We start from the raw sequence: 14637 nt of genomic DNA on the forward strand, positions 1-14637 counted from the left end.
TAGACACCATAATGTTATAACATCTTAAGTGTGCTTAGTGTTTCTTAAGCCAGATCTAGTGTTGTCTAAATGTCATTAAAGACATATCTGAAGATCTGTAGTCCAGTCTCAAGAGAGGAAGATGCAGTGAAAACAATTCAGAAAAAGAAGCTTGCTCTCTAAATACCTATGATTGAAGATATGTGAAATATATTTATTCTTACTGTCTATACTTTCATCTGCAGCATATTTTTGTTAGCCTGGTTGGTCTACCCTGGTTTCCAGGTCAAATTTTGTCTAAACAAACAGCTAAGGTTTACAGTTTAGATAATACCATCCTAACACAAAAGGATCACAACTTAGTTTGGAAGTCCAAGGTAATAATGGATGAAAACTACATTTCTTTTAATCTACATCTCTTTTCAGAGAGAAGACCATGCCTGTTTGAGATCAGGGATTAAGGGCCATGAGAACAGTACTGGAAGAAACCTGGTATCAAAATAACACAGAGATGTTCCACTTGCAAAATGTGCTGTCTCTTCTTTAAAGCTGGGATGCAGAGACACAACGGGAGATTGTTCGAGTACACTCTCTGTGAACCCTAGACAGAAGATTCTCCAGAGAATTCCGGTGCACAGCACTGAAAACTTAAAAGTATTAAAAATTCAAATTCTCCCCACTGTTCTTTTAAAAAATGGAATGATAAAAAACAGTACAGTCTCACTAACTGGACAAATACCCAGTTTTCCGTTGCAGACTGACCGCTGTCAGGGAGATGCTTTAAATCCTCCCACACTTGTCTCACTGCTATATAAGTGTTTCTCGGTCTGATAAACTCCTGTGGATTTCCTGCTTATCATCACCATCGGCATCATCATCATCAGCTGGATCATTTTCCTCTCCAGACTCCACATATATGGGCCAATCATTATCTGTATCACCCTTCTCTTGGCCTTCTGAGGAAGGTTCCATTAGGCTGAGGTTAATGGGCATTGAGTCCTCATGTGTAGTGGTCACACACGTGCAGCTGTCACACAAGCCAAAGCGTCGTAATCCTTGAGACATGCTACTTGTGAACGTTCTTCTGCAACCTTTGCAGATAATTGGCTTGTTTGATCGATGCACCTAAAGTTAAAAATAAAATGTCACGGTAAAAACTCAATCTGCCTTCTTGCCTTAGCTTTTTCCAGGGGGCTAGTTTACATATATTCCTACAACAGGAAGACATCTACACTTAAGCTATAGGGCAGGTGCATAAACTTATTATTGTATTGGCAAAGTTTATCTCCCATGGTGGAAGCAAGCATTTGGTCCAATGTATTTTAAAGCAGCCTTAATTCAAAATATGATGAATATGGTTTTTACCTAGGATAGCATAATGATTGCAAAAAACAAAGACCCTTTGGTTTTTTAAATCTCCTAATAGATCTTTCAAACTTACACTTAAAGCATGACTCCGCAGGTGTTCTTGCCGAGTGAAACGTTTCCCACATGTCTCACAGGGGTAGGGTCTCTCACCTGTGTGAGAGCGAATGTGCCGTTTTAGTATTCCTTTCTGTTTAGCCGTGTAGGGACAGAATGGACATTTGTGAAGCTTGATTGGCACAACTAACACATCACCTTTTGAAAAAAAAACAGTGCATTAGATTAGGCAGTTCAGCAATGTTAGCTCTGTTGGCTTCTTACCCTCCTTATTGCAAATCTGAATCAAGGTAACTGTACTTTCCCCTCTTTTTGTATTTGGCTTACCTGGAATTTCTGTAGGTCAAAACATTAATGCAGCTGCAGATGATCAAGTCCCTTGAAAATCAGGCTGACTATACTTCTATGGATCACAATTCTGAGCGACTTGGCTCACAATAGAAAGACAAATTAATTTTATTTTAAAAAAGCCATTTAATTAAGTGCCAAAAATCTGTGTTTAGAGCAGGGGGCCTCTCCACTATCCCAGCCACAAAAAGTCTCCTATTTTCTTCTTTTTTTTTTTTAAGATACCATTAGCATTAAACAGCCTTAGATATTAGAATCTTTAACATAAACCACAGGCAGAAGTAGTGCAATGCTTCCCACATGCTTTTACACTGTGCATTAATTCAGACGTGGGGAACCCATCTAAAAAGATGAAGATTTTTTTCTACTCTCATTCACTTTAGCCTTTCTACTGGAAATAACAGATGAAGGATTCCAATATATTTGCTAGTTTTGTTTTACTTTTCCTAGAATAAGACTATATATACATAATAAATATTTATGAAGTCAGATGCAAAAATTGAGACTTTAATTTGAAGATTATATTTTACATAAACGTGAGTATTTTGAAGTTTTTCAGTAGCAGCCCACATGTTGAGCTTCCTTTGTAGCATAAAGGTTGAGGTGTTACATTAAAAGATTAGCTTTCCCTAACAGTTTAAGCACTGATTTAGGAAAATATTTGCATATTGAGCCGTGAGCTCCTTAATAGCTACACCAAAGAAGATGGAGCTTTAGAGCATTCTTTGAATTAAGCTTTGTCCATCAGTCTCAAAAAAAGATGTTTAGTATTGACATGTAGCCTTCAGGAGAAATTCAGCTCGCCCAATTCTAGAGCTCTACAAGGTTTCCAGTGTCTGCAGGATGAGAAGAACCATTCTCTAGAGGTGCCTGTTTTCCCTCCACCAGATAGGAAGATAACCAGGATGTCTAGAACAGATGTGGATGCTTAAAGTTAAATGGTATTTACCTCATCTGTCTTGCATTCAAAAAGCTTGAGTGTATGAGAGAGTCATTCTTTTGTTTATCAGACATGCCTTCATGGTTGTTTCTTGTGAAAACGCTGAAGATACCAGGAGTGCTAAAAGCAGTGAAGAGATATTCCTGTTCTACTGTATGCTTGTGATGTTCATTTTTAGCAGAGAAACATTAACTGAATGGAAGGGGGTTGTTTCCTATTTAAAGCACTTCTAGCTTTAACATTTCTAATATGTTGTCATAACACCTCGTGTTCTCTATCAAATTTTAGAAACATTTCAATGCTACACTAACCATCTGAAGATTTTAAGAGGAAAATAGTAAGTACAGTTTGTCTGTTAGATGCCCCTGCCTTGCTGCAACACTTAAAAGGTGTAGATGTGATCTGGTGACAGTACTCTGTTCTGATAACTTTAGTCTTTTGGTGAAGCTTTGAAACTGGATTAGTGACTTTATCAGATTTGTTATTTTAAAACAGTGAGAGGATATATTGCTTTTATTGGCTTTAAGATCACACATGCATGCTTGAACTGGAAATGGCATGAATGAAAGCTTGCTGTCTAGCTCTATGAAAGATTTCCTTTGTGCTGCCCACACCTCTATTTAACTCGTTACATCCTGAAAGCCTGTAACACTTGCAGCGTATGCCAGAGCAGCCTCCCTCCCTCCCTCAAAAGACAGTTTGTACAAGGTAAGTGCTGCTCCAGCATTACTGTAAGCAGATAAAATGCCCAAATCCTAAGTGTCCATTTCAGGAGATACATATATGGACATGAACTTCTGCAGGTCCCTGACACTGCTGCTATGCAACATTCCTGCCAGTGCTAAGACAACCCAACAGACACTGGGCTAGTGAAAACAGCAGAAGCCCAGATGACCAGCAGCCAAAAAAAGAGTCTGCCTCTAGAAGAAAAAAGTTAAGTCTTTAAGCAATACCATGCAGAATTTAAAGCTTTCAGTGCTTTAGACATTTAGGCATTAAAGACATTCTAGGTACCACTTAGTATTGAATAAAACCGATTTCTGCCTTTTTGAAGTCCAAAGTAAGTATCAGCAAACAGGCTATCACCCAGCAACTGATTAGCTGACAGGAGCTCCAGTGGAAAAAGCTACTTCTGGTGTGTCGGTTTCTACAGTACATCCCTCTCGGGGCAGCCCAACTTATTTTTCTGATTGCTCTTTATACCACTAAAATTATGAGATGAAGATTGTCTTTTAACATCCACCTGCCATTCCAACAAGGTCCCAGATGAGATTGTTTATTAAAGCAGGGTCACCAACATCAAGCTCCAGGATCTGCTTCAAAAAGATTGTAAAAAACTATCACAAATACTTACCTTCCAAATGCTGCACTGAATAAATGAGTACAGCTTTCTTTTGAAGTCCACAACAATAGTTTATTTTGCTATGGCATAAAATTCAGCAATATATTCCTGAACAAGAATGAGAGCAACTGTTCAATTAACAACGGGAGTTGCACAACTAAGCAGTTTCCTCATCAATTACACAGATGCGCTACACCCTCAGGAGTCCTCTCACCTGCATCCTCACCATACCAGTCGCTGTGAATGTCCATCATGGAACTCATGGCTACCCCTGCATCCTCTGGCCTACCCTCAAAGCCCCGAACAAAGTGGTGAACCACATCGTCCTTTCTCTGAGCTGTGCTGTTGCGCAACAGGGCCTCTAGGAATTGTTTCATGTGATAGTTATTGCAGGCCAGGTCCATCGCCTGCCCACTGTGCAGCCCCTCTTCCATCTGCTCAAGGGACAATGGAGTCGGATACTGCTGCAGCCGTTCCCCCACTTCCACCTCTACTCCATCTGAGTCAAACTCTACTTTGGGCTCTACCCCCTTGGGCAGCGAAGAATTAATGTCATCTGGAGAGTCGCTGCTTACGGGGTCTCTCACTACGAGCTCCAAGGGATGGCAGCTGCTGCATTCACCACAGGGAGGATCTCTCTGACAATCTGAAATCCTTTCCTTTTCTTGCAGAGAAGAGACAGAGGCAGAGCACTGACTCTTTGAACCGTAAGAAGTGCCCTCTCTTGCAGAACTAGCACTCCCGCTATCGGCCTGATAGAAAGCAGCTTCTCTCTCTATTTTCCTGCAAATATCTAATGACGACCTTATATACGTTTTGCAGAAGTTGACCACATCAGTCATCTGCAAATAGCTAGCCGCAGACATGACCTCAATAACATTCTCCCCACAGAGATCTAGCTTCCCTGAATAAAGGAAATCTAGGATGATGGAGAAGGCCTCTGATGTAACAATGTCCAAAGAAGCAGTGCTGTGTCGTCCGCTGTCTTGGATGTAATGAATCAGTAAGGCTCTGAAATAGCCGCTGTTTGCAAATAAAATGTTCTTGTGTGCTTTGAAGATCCTCCCCTCCACAATAATACTGCAGTCACAGAAAAAGTCCCTCTTCCGTTGCTCATTGAGCTCGCCCAAAAGCTTGGTGTAGTACGACTGCATCTCCATTGCTCCTGCTGTCGCCTCCGGTTGCTGTCGAGAGTCAGTAAGAGGAAGCCGTTAGCGCAAGAAGCCCTTGGGGGCAGACGGCCAAGGCGGCAGCCCCGGCGCGTCCCTCCCTCCCGCCAGCCGCCGCGCCACAGCCGCGAACTTCCCGAAAAGGGGGCGCAGCCTGAGAGCGCACGGGAAACGGCGCCGGGGCCCGCGCCCCTCGCCCCGCCCCGCCCCGCGAGCAAAGCCGCGACGCTTCCGCCAGCGCCTCCGCCCGGGGCAGCCCGCGGCGCGGCCGCCAGCGAGGCCTCGCCAACCGGGGAGCCGCCAGACCCCGGCCCCGCCGAGGCTCCCAGGGCGCTAAGCCCCACTGTTTACCGACCCCTCACCCCCCTGGGCCGCCCCTGCCCCCGGCCCCGACCGCAGCGCGGGACTCGCGGCCCCGAGCCGGGGACGGCCCGACCCGGCCCGACCCTCACCTTCCCCGCCGCCGCCGCCGCCAGCCACGCCCCCCCCCGCCACCGTACCGCCGCCGGCCCTCCCGGAAGGCGGAAGTGACGTCGGCCACAAGGCCCGACCCCCTCCCCCGGCGCCGCGGGGATGCGCGGCGGCCCGCCCCGGGGGCGGGGCCTGCGGGGTGAGGGGTCGGTAAATAGTGGTGACGTCAGGCCGCCAAGATGGCGGAGGGGTGAGGGCAGCGCCGCGGCGCCGCGGCGAAAGGGGGGAGGGACCCGCGGGGCGGCAGCGGCTCCGTGCGGCGGGGCCGAGCGGCGAGCGGGGCCCGGGGGCGGCGGGAAGCGGGCCGGGTCGGGGGAACGTGCCGGGTCCGGAGGGAGGGAGGCGGAGCCGGGGAGGGGCCCGGGGGGCGGCGGGCCGGGCCCGGGCCCGGGCTGTGGGTGGTGGCGGCGGCGGGAGCCGGGCCCGGGCCCCCCTGACTCTCGTGTGCCCGCAGGGAGGACGCGGGCTGGTGGCGGAGCTGGCTGCAGCAGAGCTACCAGGCCGTCAAGGAGAAGGTAGGCGGCGGCGGGCGTCCCTCCCTGCCCCCTCCCTGCCCGGGCCGCACCTGCCCCGGCTCCGCGGCCCGCTCCCTTCCCCCGAGGCGCCTGCGGCCCCTTGCGAGGCGCCGGGCCGGTACCCCGATGCGCCTGAAGGGAGCCGCCGCGGGCGTTTGTTACCGGCCCGGGAGCAGAGGACCCGGCCGCTTCGCTGGGATCCCAGCGCTCCTGGGAGCTCTGCTGGGGACGTGAGACTCCCTGTCTGAACGGGGAGGACGTATGCTCGTAGCATTGCTTGCTGGTGTGTAATTTCCTGCCTGTGACAGCGTTGCGTATGTTAATTATATATAAGACTCAGAACAATGCTTTTCCTAACCTGTTTTTTTCCATCCTTAGCTAAAAAAAAAAAACCCAATGATTTGGGAATAGCTGTGCTCCATTGTTATTATAGTTATTATGGTCTCACCCATTGCATGTGTTGGGTATGAACCTCAGTTGCATTAAAGGCTCTGACACTCTGACATTTGTAATGTATCACATGCTCTCAGGGCAACAGGGGCTTTGTGGGAGACTCAAAAGATCATGCAGTCTGTCTTTCTCCTTCTTACAGTCGACAGAAGCTTTGGAATTCATGAAACGGGACCTGGCTGAGTTCACCCAAGTAGTGCAGCATGATACAGCCTGCACTATTGCTGCTACGGCCAGTGTGGTCAAGGACAAACTGGCAGTGAGTACAGGAGTAAGAGAGCTAAGATTGTTGCAGAAAGCAGAACTAGGGGATAAGTAAGATGTACCTGCAGCGGGCAGATTGGTCCTGCCTCTGAGGACACAATCCTTTCTAAACAAACCTCAAGATGTAAATTTGGGCTTCAGATTTCAGATTTTCTCCCCAGTGCAAATTCAGTACCAAGCCCTGTGTGATTTCCTTGCTGTGTTGTGGGGAGGAACCTTTGGAGATAAGTGGAGAAGGGTTTGCTGTGTTTTCCTTCTCCACCTGTGCCATGTAGACAGGTTACTGGCAGTGTTGCTGTAATATGACATCACATCTCTTTACAGACTGTCAGCATTATCCTGTGTAGTTGTTGCGACTGTCCAGCTCCCAAACCTGGCTGTGTCTTTCCCATCTCACAACCCAGGCTTGGTTCCCTACCACCTTATTACCAACACCTGCCTGCTGCCACCTGAGGCTAGTTCCTGCTACCACACCCTTCTCATAGCCCAGCCCTGGCCACCCAATTGCCTCATTAGCATGTTTTTGAGGGGTGAAAAATCCTCCTTCTGTAAAGGAACCTAGCCAGAAAAGACTATTTGAGATTTGTCCTGTCGCTTCAGGCACAGTAACTTATGTCATGTTGCTTTTTTCTTCAAGAAGACAGAAGGTCCCTCAGGTGCAACTGAAAAGGTGAGGAAAGGGATCTCTGACTTCCTGGGTGTCATCTCGGACACGTTTGCTCCTTCGCCAGATAAGACCATTGACTGCGATGTCATAACGCTGATGGCAACACCCACAGGTACCACAGAGCCCTATGACAGCGCTAAGGTGAGTGTCCCCTTTTGGAGCTTCCACCAGGGGTGCAGAGTCCTGAGCCCCGTCCTTTTGGGGCTTAGCTGCTGCTCCTCTGCTGACAGGTCTTCTCTCTCGTGTTCTCCTCCAGGCTCGTCTCTACAGTCTTCAGTCAGACCCAGCCACCTACTGCAACGAACCTGATGGTATGTGTGGGGCTGGACAGGGCTGCCGAGCAAAGCTGGTGTTTGTGCGGGTGTCTGTGGACTGTCCTGAATTGCCCAGGGCCTTTCACCCATGGTTCTGCTGGTTTGACTGTAGCCTGGGTCACCAGTGATAGAAAGCAGATCTGTCTGCTGCCCTGGAGGACTAACCTGTGCTTTGTTTGCTGGGTCTGTTTAAACCACTTCCACAGCTGATGCTGTCTGGCCTCTTGCTGGTGGAGAACCCAGGGTGTAGGATGGGCTCAGGGACCCACATCTCCCTCAGCCCTTCCAGTGAGATTCTGGTGCCTGTCACTTAGTGTGTGACCTTCAGGTGCTGTCTGCTGAGCCTCTCCTGGGGGTTTCAGGGCAGGCAGTCCAGTCCCTTGCAGCAGCAGGGTCTTCACTGAGCTGCAGAAATGCTCCCTTTCCCTGGGGAAGGGAAGTGTGTCCAGTGTGTGGAGGAGGGAGTGAGTGGGCATGCACGCACCCCTGGATGCCTTGACTGCCCTTGGCTTTTAAAGAGTTATGAAGCTGTGCTGGTTACTCTGCTTTGACTGCATCCAGCTTGGGAATCCCACCCCAGCTGCTGTCTGCAGTGTGAGGCCTCTAAAAGGTGGTGTGCTCATCTCAGCATTGCACATCTTGCTGCTCTCCTGCCTTTCCTTGTTTGCTCCTTGTTCACCCCAGCTGGACTGGTCTGTAGCATCTTTCCCATGAAACTTATCCTGCCTTATTTGTGCCAAGGATTTTGCTATCTCTGTGCTTGTCCTTTACAGGCCCTGCTGAGCTCCTTGAGGCCTGGCTCTCTCAGTTTAACCTAGAGGAGAAGAAAGGGGAGATCTCAGAGCTGCTGGCGACCAGCCCTTCCATCCGTGCGCTCTACAGCAAGATGGTGAGGCACCTGTAGTGGGCAAGTTCTGTTTGACCGGGAGTTGTGTATGACACAAGGAAGCTCTGAGCTGCTTGGGCCCTGGAGCTTTTGGCAGGACTGTGGTTGTGTAGTAAATGGACATGTTGATATAAGGCAGCATATCGGATTCTTCTCCCCTGCCTGCTTGTCACAGGCCTGGAGCAGAAGTTCCTCTGTAGCTGTCTGGGACTGAGCATCTGCAGGTGTGTACCTGATGCTCAGTGCCAAGTCTGTGTGGGACTGAGCCCCTGAAGAATGCAGGTGACTTGTGTAGGCTACAGGGGTAACTGCAAGGCTCAGGAGGAGAGAGGAGCAAGGTAGCAACCACAGCCATCCCTCTAAAGTGACTCATTGCATCTTCTGTGTTGTTCCCAGGTCCCTGTGGCTGTTTCTCATTCTGAATTTTGGCAGCGCTACTTCTATAAAGTGCATCGCCTGGAGCAGGTAGGTCAGGAGGAGGGTGCTTTCTTCATTGGGCTGAGGAGCTCTCTAATGCAGACCAAAGAGAGGGAGGAAGATGTCTTCCCCAGAAAAACAGGGCTCTGGGCTGCCTTTTCCATGTCTTTGTTGTTGCTGACACTGGACTGCCTTGGGGAAGAAAGGACTGGGGACATGACTGCCTGCTGACTCTGACTTCCTTGCAGGATGAGGTCCGGAGGGAAGCTCTGAAGCAGAGAGTGGAGCAGAGCATGCACCGAGAGGAGCCAGGCTGGGAAGAGGATGAAGGTGGGTTGGATGGCAAGGGATGGATCTGTGGGGAGGGCTCATGCAGACCCCAGCAGGTCTGAGCGGAGAGGATAGTGGCTCCTTCTCACTCCCACAAATTTGGCTCCCAGCCTGGCCACAGCCATTCCTGCCTCACTGTCAGCTGCTGCTGCACTAGTAGTTGGACCATCAGCTGCTCCAACTGCTAGTGGTTGTGATCAGCTGCTCTTCACTTGCCTGGAGCATGGAGGAAGCTAATCCCCTGGGCTCTGCTGGCTGGATCTGCTCTACACAGCGCCAGTGATCGAACACTGCGAGGTGCCCAGTGCTGTAGCCTTGGGGGAGTCAGCCCTGCAGCCCCCTGGGGAGGGTGGTGGGAGGGGGGAGAAAGGTGGGGTGATGTGGGAGGCCTCCCCGGAGGGCTGGGCAGAAGAGGCTGGTTGAGCCTGGTTAGAAGAGGCCTGCAGTAGTTTCAAGCCCGGTGTCGGGGACTGCCAGGCTGCGGTGCTGTTGCTGCTCCCAGCTTATGACACACTTGCTGAAACATCTCTTGCTTCTCTTCTGCCTTCCTACAGAGGAGTTTTTGGGAATGTCACCCCTGCCTTGTGCAAATGTGAAATTTCCAGAAGCAGCAGAGAAAGAATCTGCCCCTGCAGCCCCGGAGGGAAGCCACCCCACCCCCCTCAAGGGACCCTCAGAGGAAAGCTGGGCTGTCCCCCCTTCTGAGTCAGCCCCAGTGGAGGGGAGCCCTTCTGAGAGCAGTGAGAGCATCTCCCTTGTGACTCAGATTGCAAACCCTGCCTCTGTGCCTGCTGCACAGCTACAGACTGGAGTACAACCAGCTGGGGCCCAGGACCTCTCCCAAAGGCTGCTGGAGGCCACCTTGGAAGAGCAGGGCTCCCTGCCAAAGCCTGCAGAACCTGGCCATCCTTCTGCGGCTGCCTTGGAGTCGGCAGCATCCTCAGAGCGGCCGGCTGTCACAGAGCTCAAGGAGGTGGAGGCCAAAGCCCAGGGCAGGACAGAGACTCTGAAGGAGGAAGGACCGACAGATTTACGAGTCTTTGAGCTGAATTCAGATAGTGGGAAATCCACGCCCTCCAACAACGGCAAGAAAGGTGCGTATGAGGGGACCAGCCCTGTGCCTGGAAACCCTCTGCTGGGGATGGTGACCCTTGGGGAAGGGGCTAGAGGCTAAAGTCAGAAAGGGAACCTGGGTGCCTCCTTTTTTGGGCTTGGAGCTGTAGTTGCTGGTCATAGATCACTGGGTCAGTTCAGTACTTCTGATGATCTCCCATTAGGACTACCTGATTCATCAAGCTCAGTGTGTTGCTGATATGCCTGTTTTGGCAGCAGCACTGACCCATTGTGACTGTTTCTGCAATGGAAAAGATCTCTGCCCTGTCCTGACCCTATCCCTTCTCCAAATTGGTGTCCAGAAGATACCAAAGGACAGGGCTGGATTCTCTGTTTTTCCTGATGTGGGAGGGGAAAAGGAATTTTGTAGAAGTCACTGGGGAGGGTTAGATCCAAACACTGTCTAATAGCTGAACTAAAGTGGAAATGAATCCTTGTGCTGTTGGGCAGGGTCAGATTGGTCAAGGCAGATTGTCGGTATCTGCTGTCAGCAGGCAGCTGAGCTGGTGCTGTGGCTCGCTCTGGCCCGAGCACTGTCTCGCTCTCGGGAGCCCCATTCCTCGGGAGGGTGGAGGACGAGACTCCTCAATGATGTTGCCTGGCTCTGAGAAGGGGGAAGAGTTATAGCTCTGGCTGATGCTGTTTACAAACCTTTTGTTGCAGGGGATGCTGCCATCAGCAGGGCCTGCTGTAGGTCTTCCAGTGTAATGGTTATGCTAATTGTAGGATTATAAAGCAGCTGGAAATAACCCAAGCTTGGGGAAGGTGGCTCAGAATTGTGCACTGGATCTGTTTTCATGTTGAGCAGAATCAAATTAGATGAGGAAGAAATTAAAAGTCTCCTTGCTGGACTGAGTAGACAGTGCCTTTAGTTCCCTGGCTTGCTGGATACTAGGGGGCCAGGCTGAGGTCTGTGTATGGACAAGTGTGTCCTCCCCTCTTCACGTCACCTCTGAGTGCCCCTGCTGCTCCTCTGCCCTGGGAGGTTGTGATTTCTCTTGGGGTTCATTTCAGTTCCCATACCTAGGTCACTCTTGACATTCCTTATCTGCTATATCTTCTGTGTGACCAAAGCATGACACAACCTAGTTCTCTGAGGCTGGAGGAGAACATGCTCTGGCATTCACCTCTCCCACTTGTTCTGTACTAAATGAAACAGTCACTGCTGTGATAGAAGTCCAGCTCAGTCATCACATCTCTGTTAGCAAGCTGACAGCATGGGTAGACTTTGTCCTTGGCCAGGCTGTGTTAGAGCCAAGCCTCGCAAATATATGGGCTTTATAAGCCTGCTTGGACAGCTGTGTGGCTGCCCAGTAACTTTGGCCAGAGTGCCTGGAGAGCATGCACAGCTCTGGGTCCTCCCAGAAAAAACCTGCTGGGCTCAATCCCGATGTTTGTGGTTACAGGCTCCAGCACTGATATCAGTGAGGACTGGGAAAAGGACTTTGATTTGGACATGACTGAAGAGGAGGTGCAGCTGGCGCTCTCGAAGGTGGAAGTGTCTGGGGAGGTGAGTGAAGAGGAGGTGCTAGCTCACATAGGCTAGGAAGTTCCTCCCAAAAGGCGTCAGCATTTCGGCAGCTCCCTGGGGTGATATTGAGAGCTCTGTGTTGCTGAGGGCTTCCCCTGGGCTTAGGGCCAGGTGGGGAGAGAGACTGCAGTGTCTTGGAGAGAGAGAGAGGGCAAATCCCTTGGCTTGAGCACTGCTTCCAGCACTTGTGCAGGAACCAAGGCTATGCAGCGTGTCTCCATGAGACGTGGCTGCTGCTGGCCTGCCAGGGCAGCGCTGCAGTAGGTACCTGGCTACCTGCAGCACCCAGTCTCCAGCACCGAATTTCTCAAAGGCATGGTTCCTTTCTGAGGAAGACAAATTTAGCTTGGGATCTTGCATGGAAGTCATGTGGGTATTAGCTGGAGAAGGAGAGAATGGCTTTTTGGGTGTGCTTAAAGGGAAGTGAATGTGTAAGTTCCCCAAGAGGGGGGGGGACATGGCAAGCAAATCCCTGTTGTGAGGGCATGGATGATGTGTGTGGATATGTCAGGCTTTGCACTGACTCAGGTGTCCTGGGCAGGAGGATCTCTACTGGTAGATGGCTGGTAAATTGAAGAAACAAACTAAGGGATTTTTCTCTCGTTTGCAGCTGGAAGATGAAGAGTGGGAAGACTGGGAATAAAGCGACTGCTTCTGGTGTTTGTCAGGCTCATTTCCACCATCGAATGTGAATTAAATCACGGACTGGCTATTCCTTTGTGTGTAACTGTGCTGGGGATTGCAGTTCCAGGCTGGAAGAGTTTCATCCCTGCTAAATCCTGTGGGCAACTCAAATGACCTGTTCAGATCTGGAGGAGGAGGAAGCAGGAGTTCACTTGTACACTTAGCTGCTAGGGAGCCCATCTTCTCAGTAGGTCCTAGAGACTTGGCAAGGCCAGAACTGACTGCCCCTGACGGTGGGGTGGAGGCAGGTGTGGTGCGGTGAGGGGTCCCTGGGGTGAGCTGGGCACTGAGACGCCTGGCAGGATTGCTTGGTGCCCCCAGCCTGCCGGTTGGCTGATTGTCTGCTTGTGTGTGCGCATAACCTACCGTACAGCAGTTCAAAGGCTCTTCAAGGCAAGCTGCTCCTGCTCGCTCGCCGCTCTGCGCTGCCAAGCCATCCCTGGAGAAAGCCCCTGAACGGGGCCTGGCCAGGGGCTGGAGATGCCGCAGCTGAAGTAGCTCCTGCTGTTCCACTCACCACTGCAAGGAAAAGCAGTTGGCTCGTGGCTTTAGTCCAAAGCTGGGCCCTCCTGGAAGGAGCCAAGCTCCCTGCCAATTCCTGAGCTTCTGCCTGGCCTGGCTTTTTGTCTTGGAAGCTTTTTCTAATGGAAACTCCTGTTTCCTGCTGCAAGAGCAGCAGCTTCTCTAAGAGTCAAGGGTGGCTGCTTTCCCCTCTGCAGCCATCCCAGCTGCACTACTTTCCTCTGCTGGGTTTTGAGTACTTTAGTTAAATTCTCCAAGCAAAGTACTTCTGTCTTGCTGTTACCTGAGCACTTCTGGGCAGGCAGTGATCTGGGTCACCCTGGGAGCAGAACCTCTCCTTGTGGTGCCCAGTTCTGCCCACTGACCACTTCAACCTCTGCCTTGGCTGCAAGGCTCAGCTGATCCTCTCTTCTCCCAGGGGGAGGTGAGTGTGGATGGTACCTGCTGGCTGAGACTGTGTGTTAATTTGTCTGACCCTCCCTCACGTTCCAGCTGCACCAGGCTTCACATGGCCACGAGGGTTACCAGCCTTGCTGTGCACCCTTGCTATCCTTCACTTAAACCATGTTTCCACTGCTTGCAATGCTTCCTTTGGACCCACGGCCTTTATCCCCACGGCAGTTACCTTCTAATGTCATAAAATGCTCCTCAATGAATGTTGCTAATGTACAGTCATCCTAAAGGGGCAGAGCCCGCACCCCTGTCTGGCCTTTCAGGCATTGATTTTTATCTATGCTACCTTTGTCATTCTGCCTCTTTGAAGGCTGCTTAATTGGAGTTATGGGTTTTCTTCCATTTCTGGAGAGCATTAACCTAGGGGTACTTGGGAGAGTTATTTTTCCTTTGGGGAGGTACTTAAATGCAGCTGCCTGCATGGCTGGGTGGTTGTTAAGGGTGACTGTTGGTACTGCAAAAGCCACAAGGTCCTGGGATCGTGCTGCAGCACAGCTCCTGCTTCGTGGTGTCGAAGGGGCCCAGCAGAGCCTCCGAGCTGTGCTGCAGCCTTGCCCTGCCCTGGGCTCTGACCCGGCCCAAACAGGCAGCAGTGTTCTCTCTGTACAGAGGCAGAAGCCAAGCTTAGCTACAGTGGGAAACCTGTTGTAGGTTGGTGTCCTGATGCTGGTGGGACTGTTTCTGCTGAAGGGCTGCGTGGGTGCTGCTGGGGCAGGGGCTGCCAGGCTGCGTTGCTGTGGGGTGTGACGGCGAGTCCTGGCTGCACCCCTGGGCCTGCAGTGGAGCTGCCGAGGGTGCAGCACTCTCATCTGTGTCATTC

At 50.9% G+C, this 14637-nt stretch overlaps 2 protein-coding genes across 4 annotated transcripts; one reads left to right on the plus strand and one right to left on the minus strand.

The window, feature by feature from the left end:
* Positions 1 to 666: 666 nt before the first annotated feature.
* On the minus strand, positions 667 to 6767 carry ZBTB8B (zinc finger and BTB domain containing 8B). The gene is made up of 4 exons (XM_067311358.1): positions 6349 to 6767; positions 4246 to 5215; positions 1421 to 1599; positions 667 to 1104 (listed from the first exon to the last, which is right to left on the minus strand). The coding sequence occupies exons 2-4, from the start codon at positions 5189 to 5191 to the stop codon at positions 787 to 789; spliced, it is 1443 nt and encodes a 480-aa protein (XP_067167459.1). The 5' UTR covers positions 5192 to 5215; positions 6349 to 6767; the 3' UTR covers positions 667 to 786.
* On the plus strand, positions 5822 to 14088 carry BSDC1 (BSD domain containing 1). 3 transcript variants are annotated; one of them, XM_067311355.1, is made up of 11 exons: positions 5822 to 5861; positions 6126 to 6186; positions 6779 to 6907; positions 7538 to 7708; positions 7824 to 7878; positions 8655 to 8770; positions 9164 to 9232; positions 9433 to 9514; positions 10069 to 10608; positions 12034 to 12137; positions 12769 to 14088. In XM_067311355.1, the coding sequence occupies exons 1-11, from the start codon at positions 5851 to 5853 to the stop codon at positions 12799 to 12801; spliced, it is 1371 nt and encodes a 456-aa protein (XP_067167456.1). In that variant the 5' UTR covers positions 5822 to 5850; the 3' UTR covers positions 12802 to 14088. The 3 variants fall into 3 exon arrangements, with proteins under 3 accessions (XP_067167456.1, XP_067167457.1, XP_067167458.1); XM_067311356.1 differs by having other exon boundaries at positions 6779 to 6895; XM_067311357.1 differs by having other exon boundaries at positions 6779 to 6895; positions 7541 to 7708.
* The last annotated feature ends 549 nt before the right edge of the window (positions 14089 to 14637 follow it).

This window comes from Apteryx mantelli, chromosome 27 (genome assembly GCF_036417845.1).
Source record: "Apteryx mantelli isolate bAptMan1 chromosome 27, bAptMan1.hap1, whole genome shotgun sequence".
In the NCBI taxonomy this organism is placed as follows: domain Eukaryota; kingdom Metazoa; phylum Chordata; class Aves; order Apterygiformes; family Apterygidae; genus Apteryx; species Apteryx mantelli.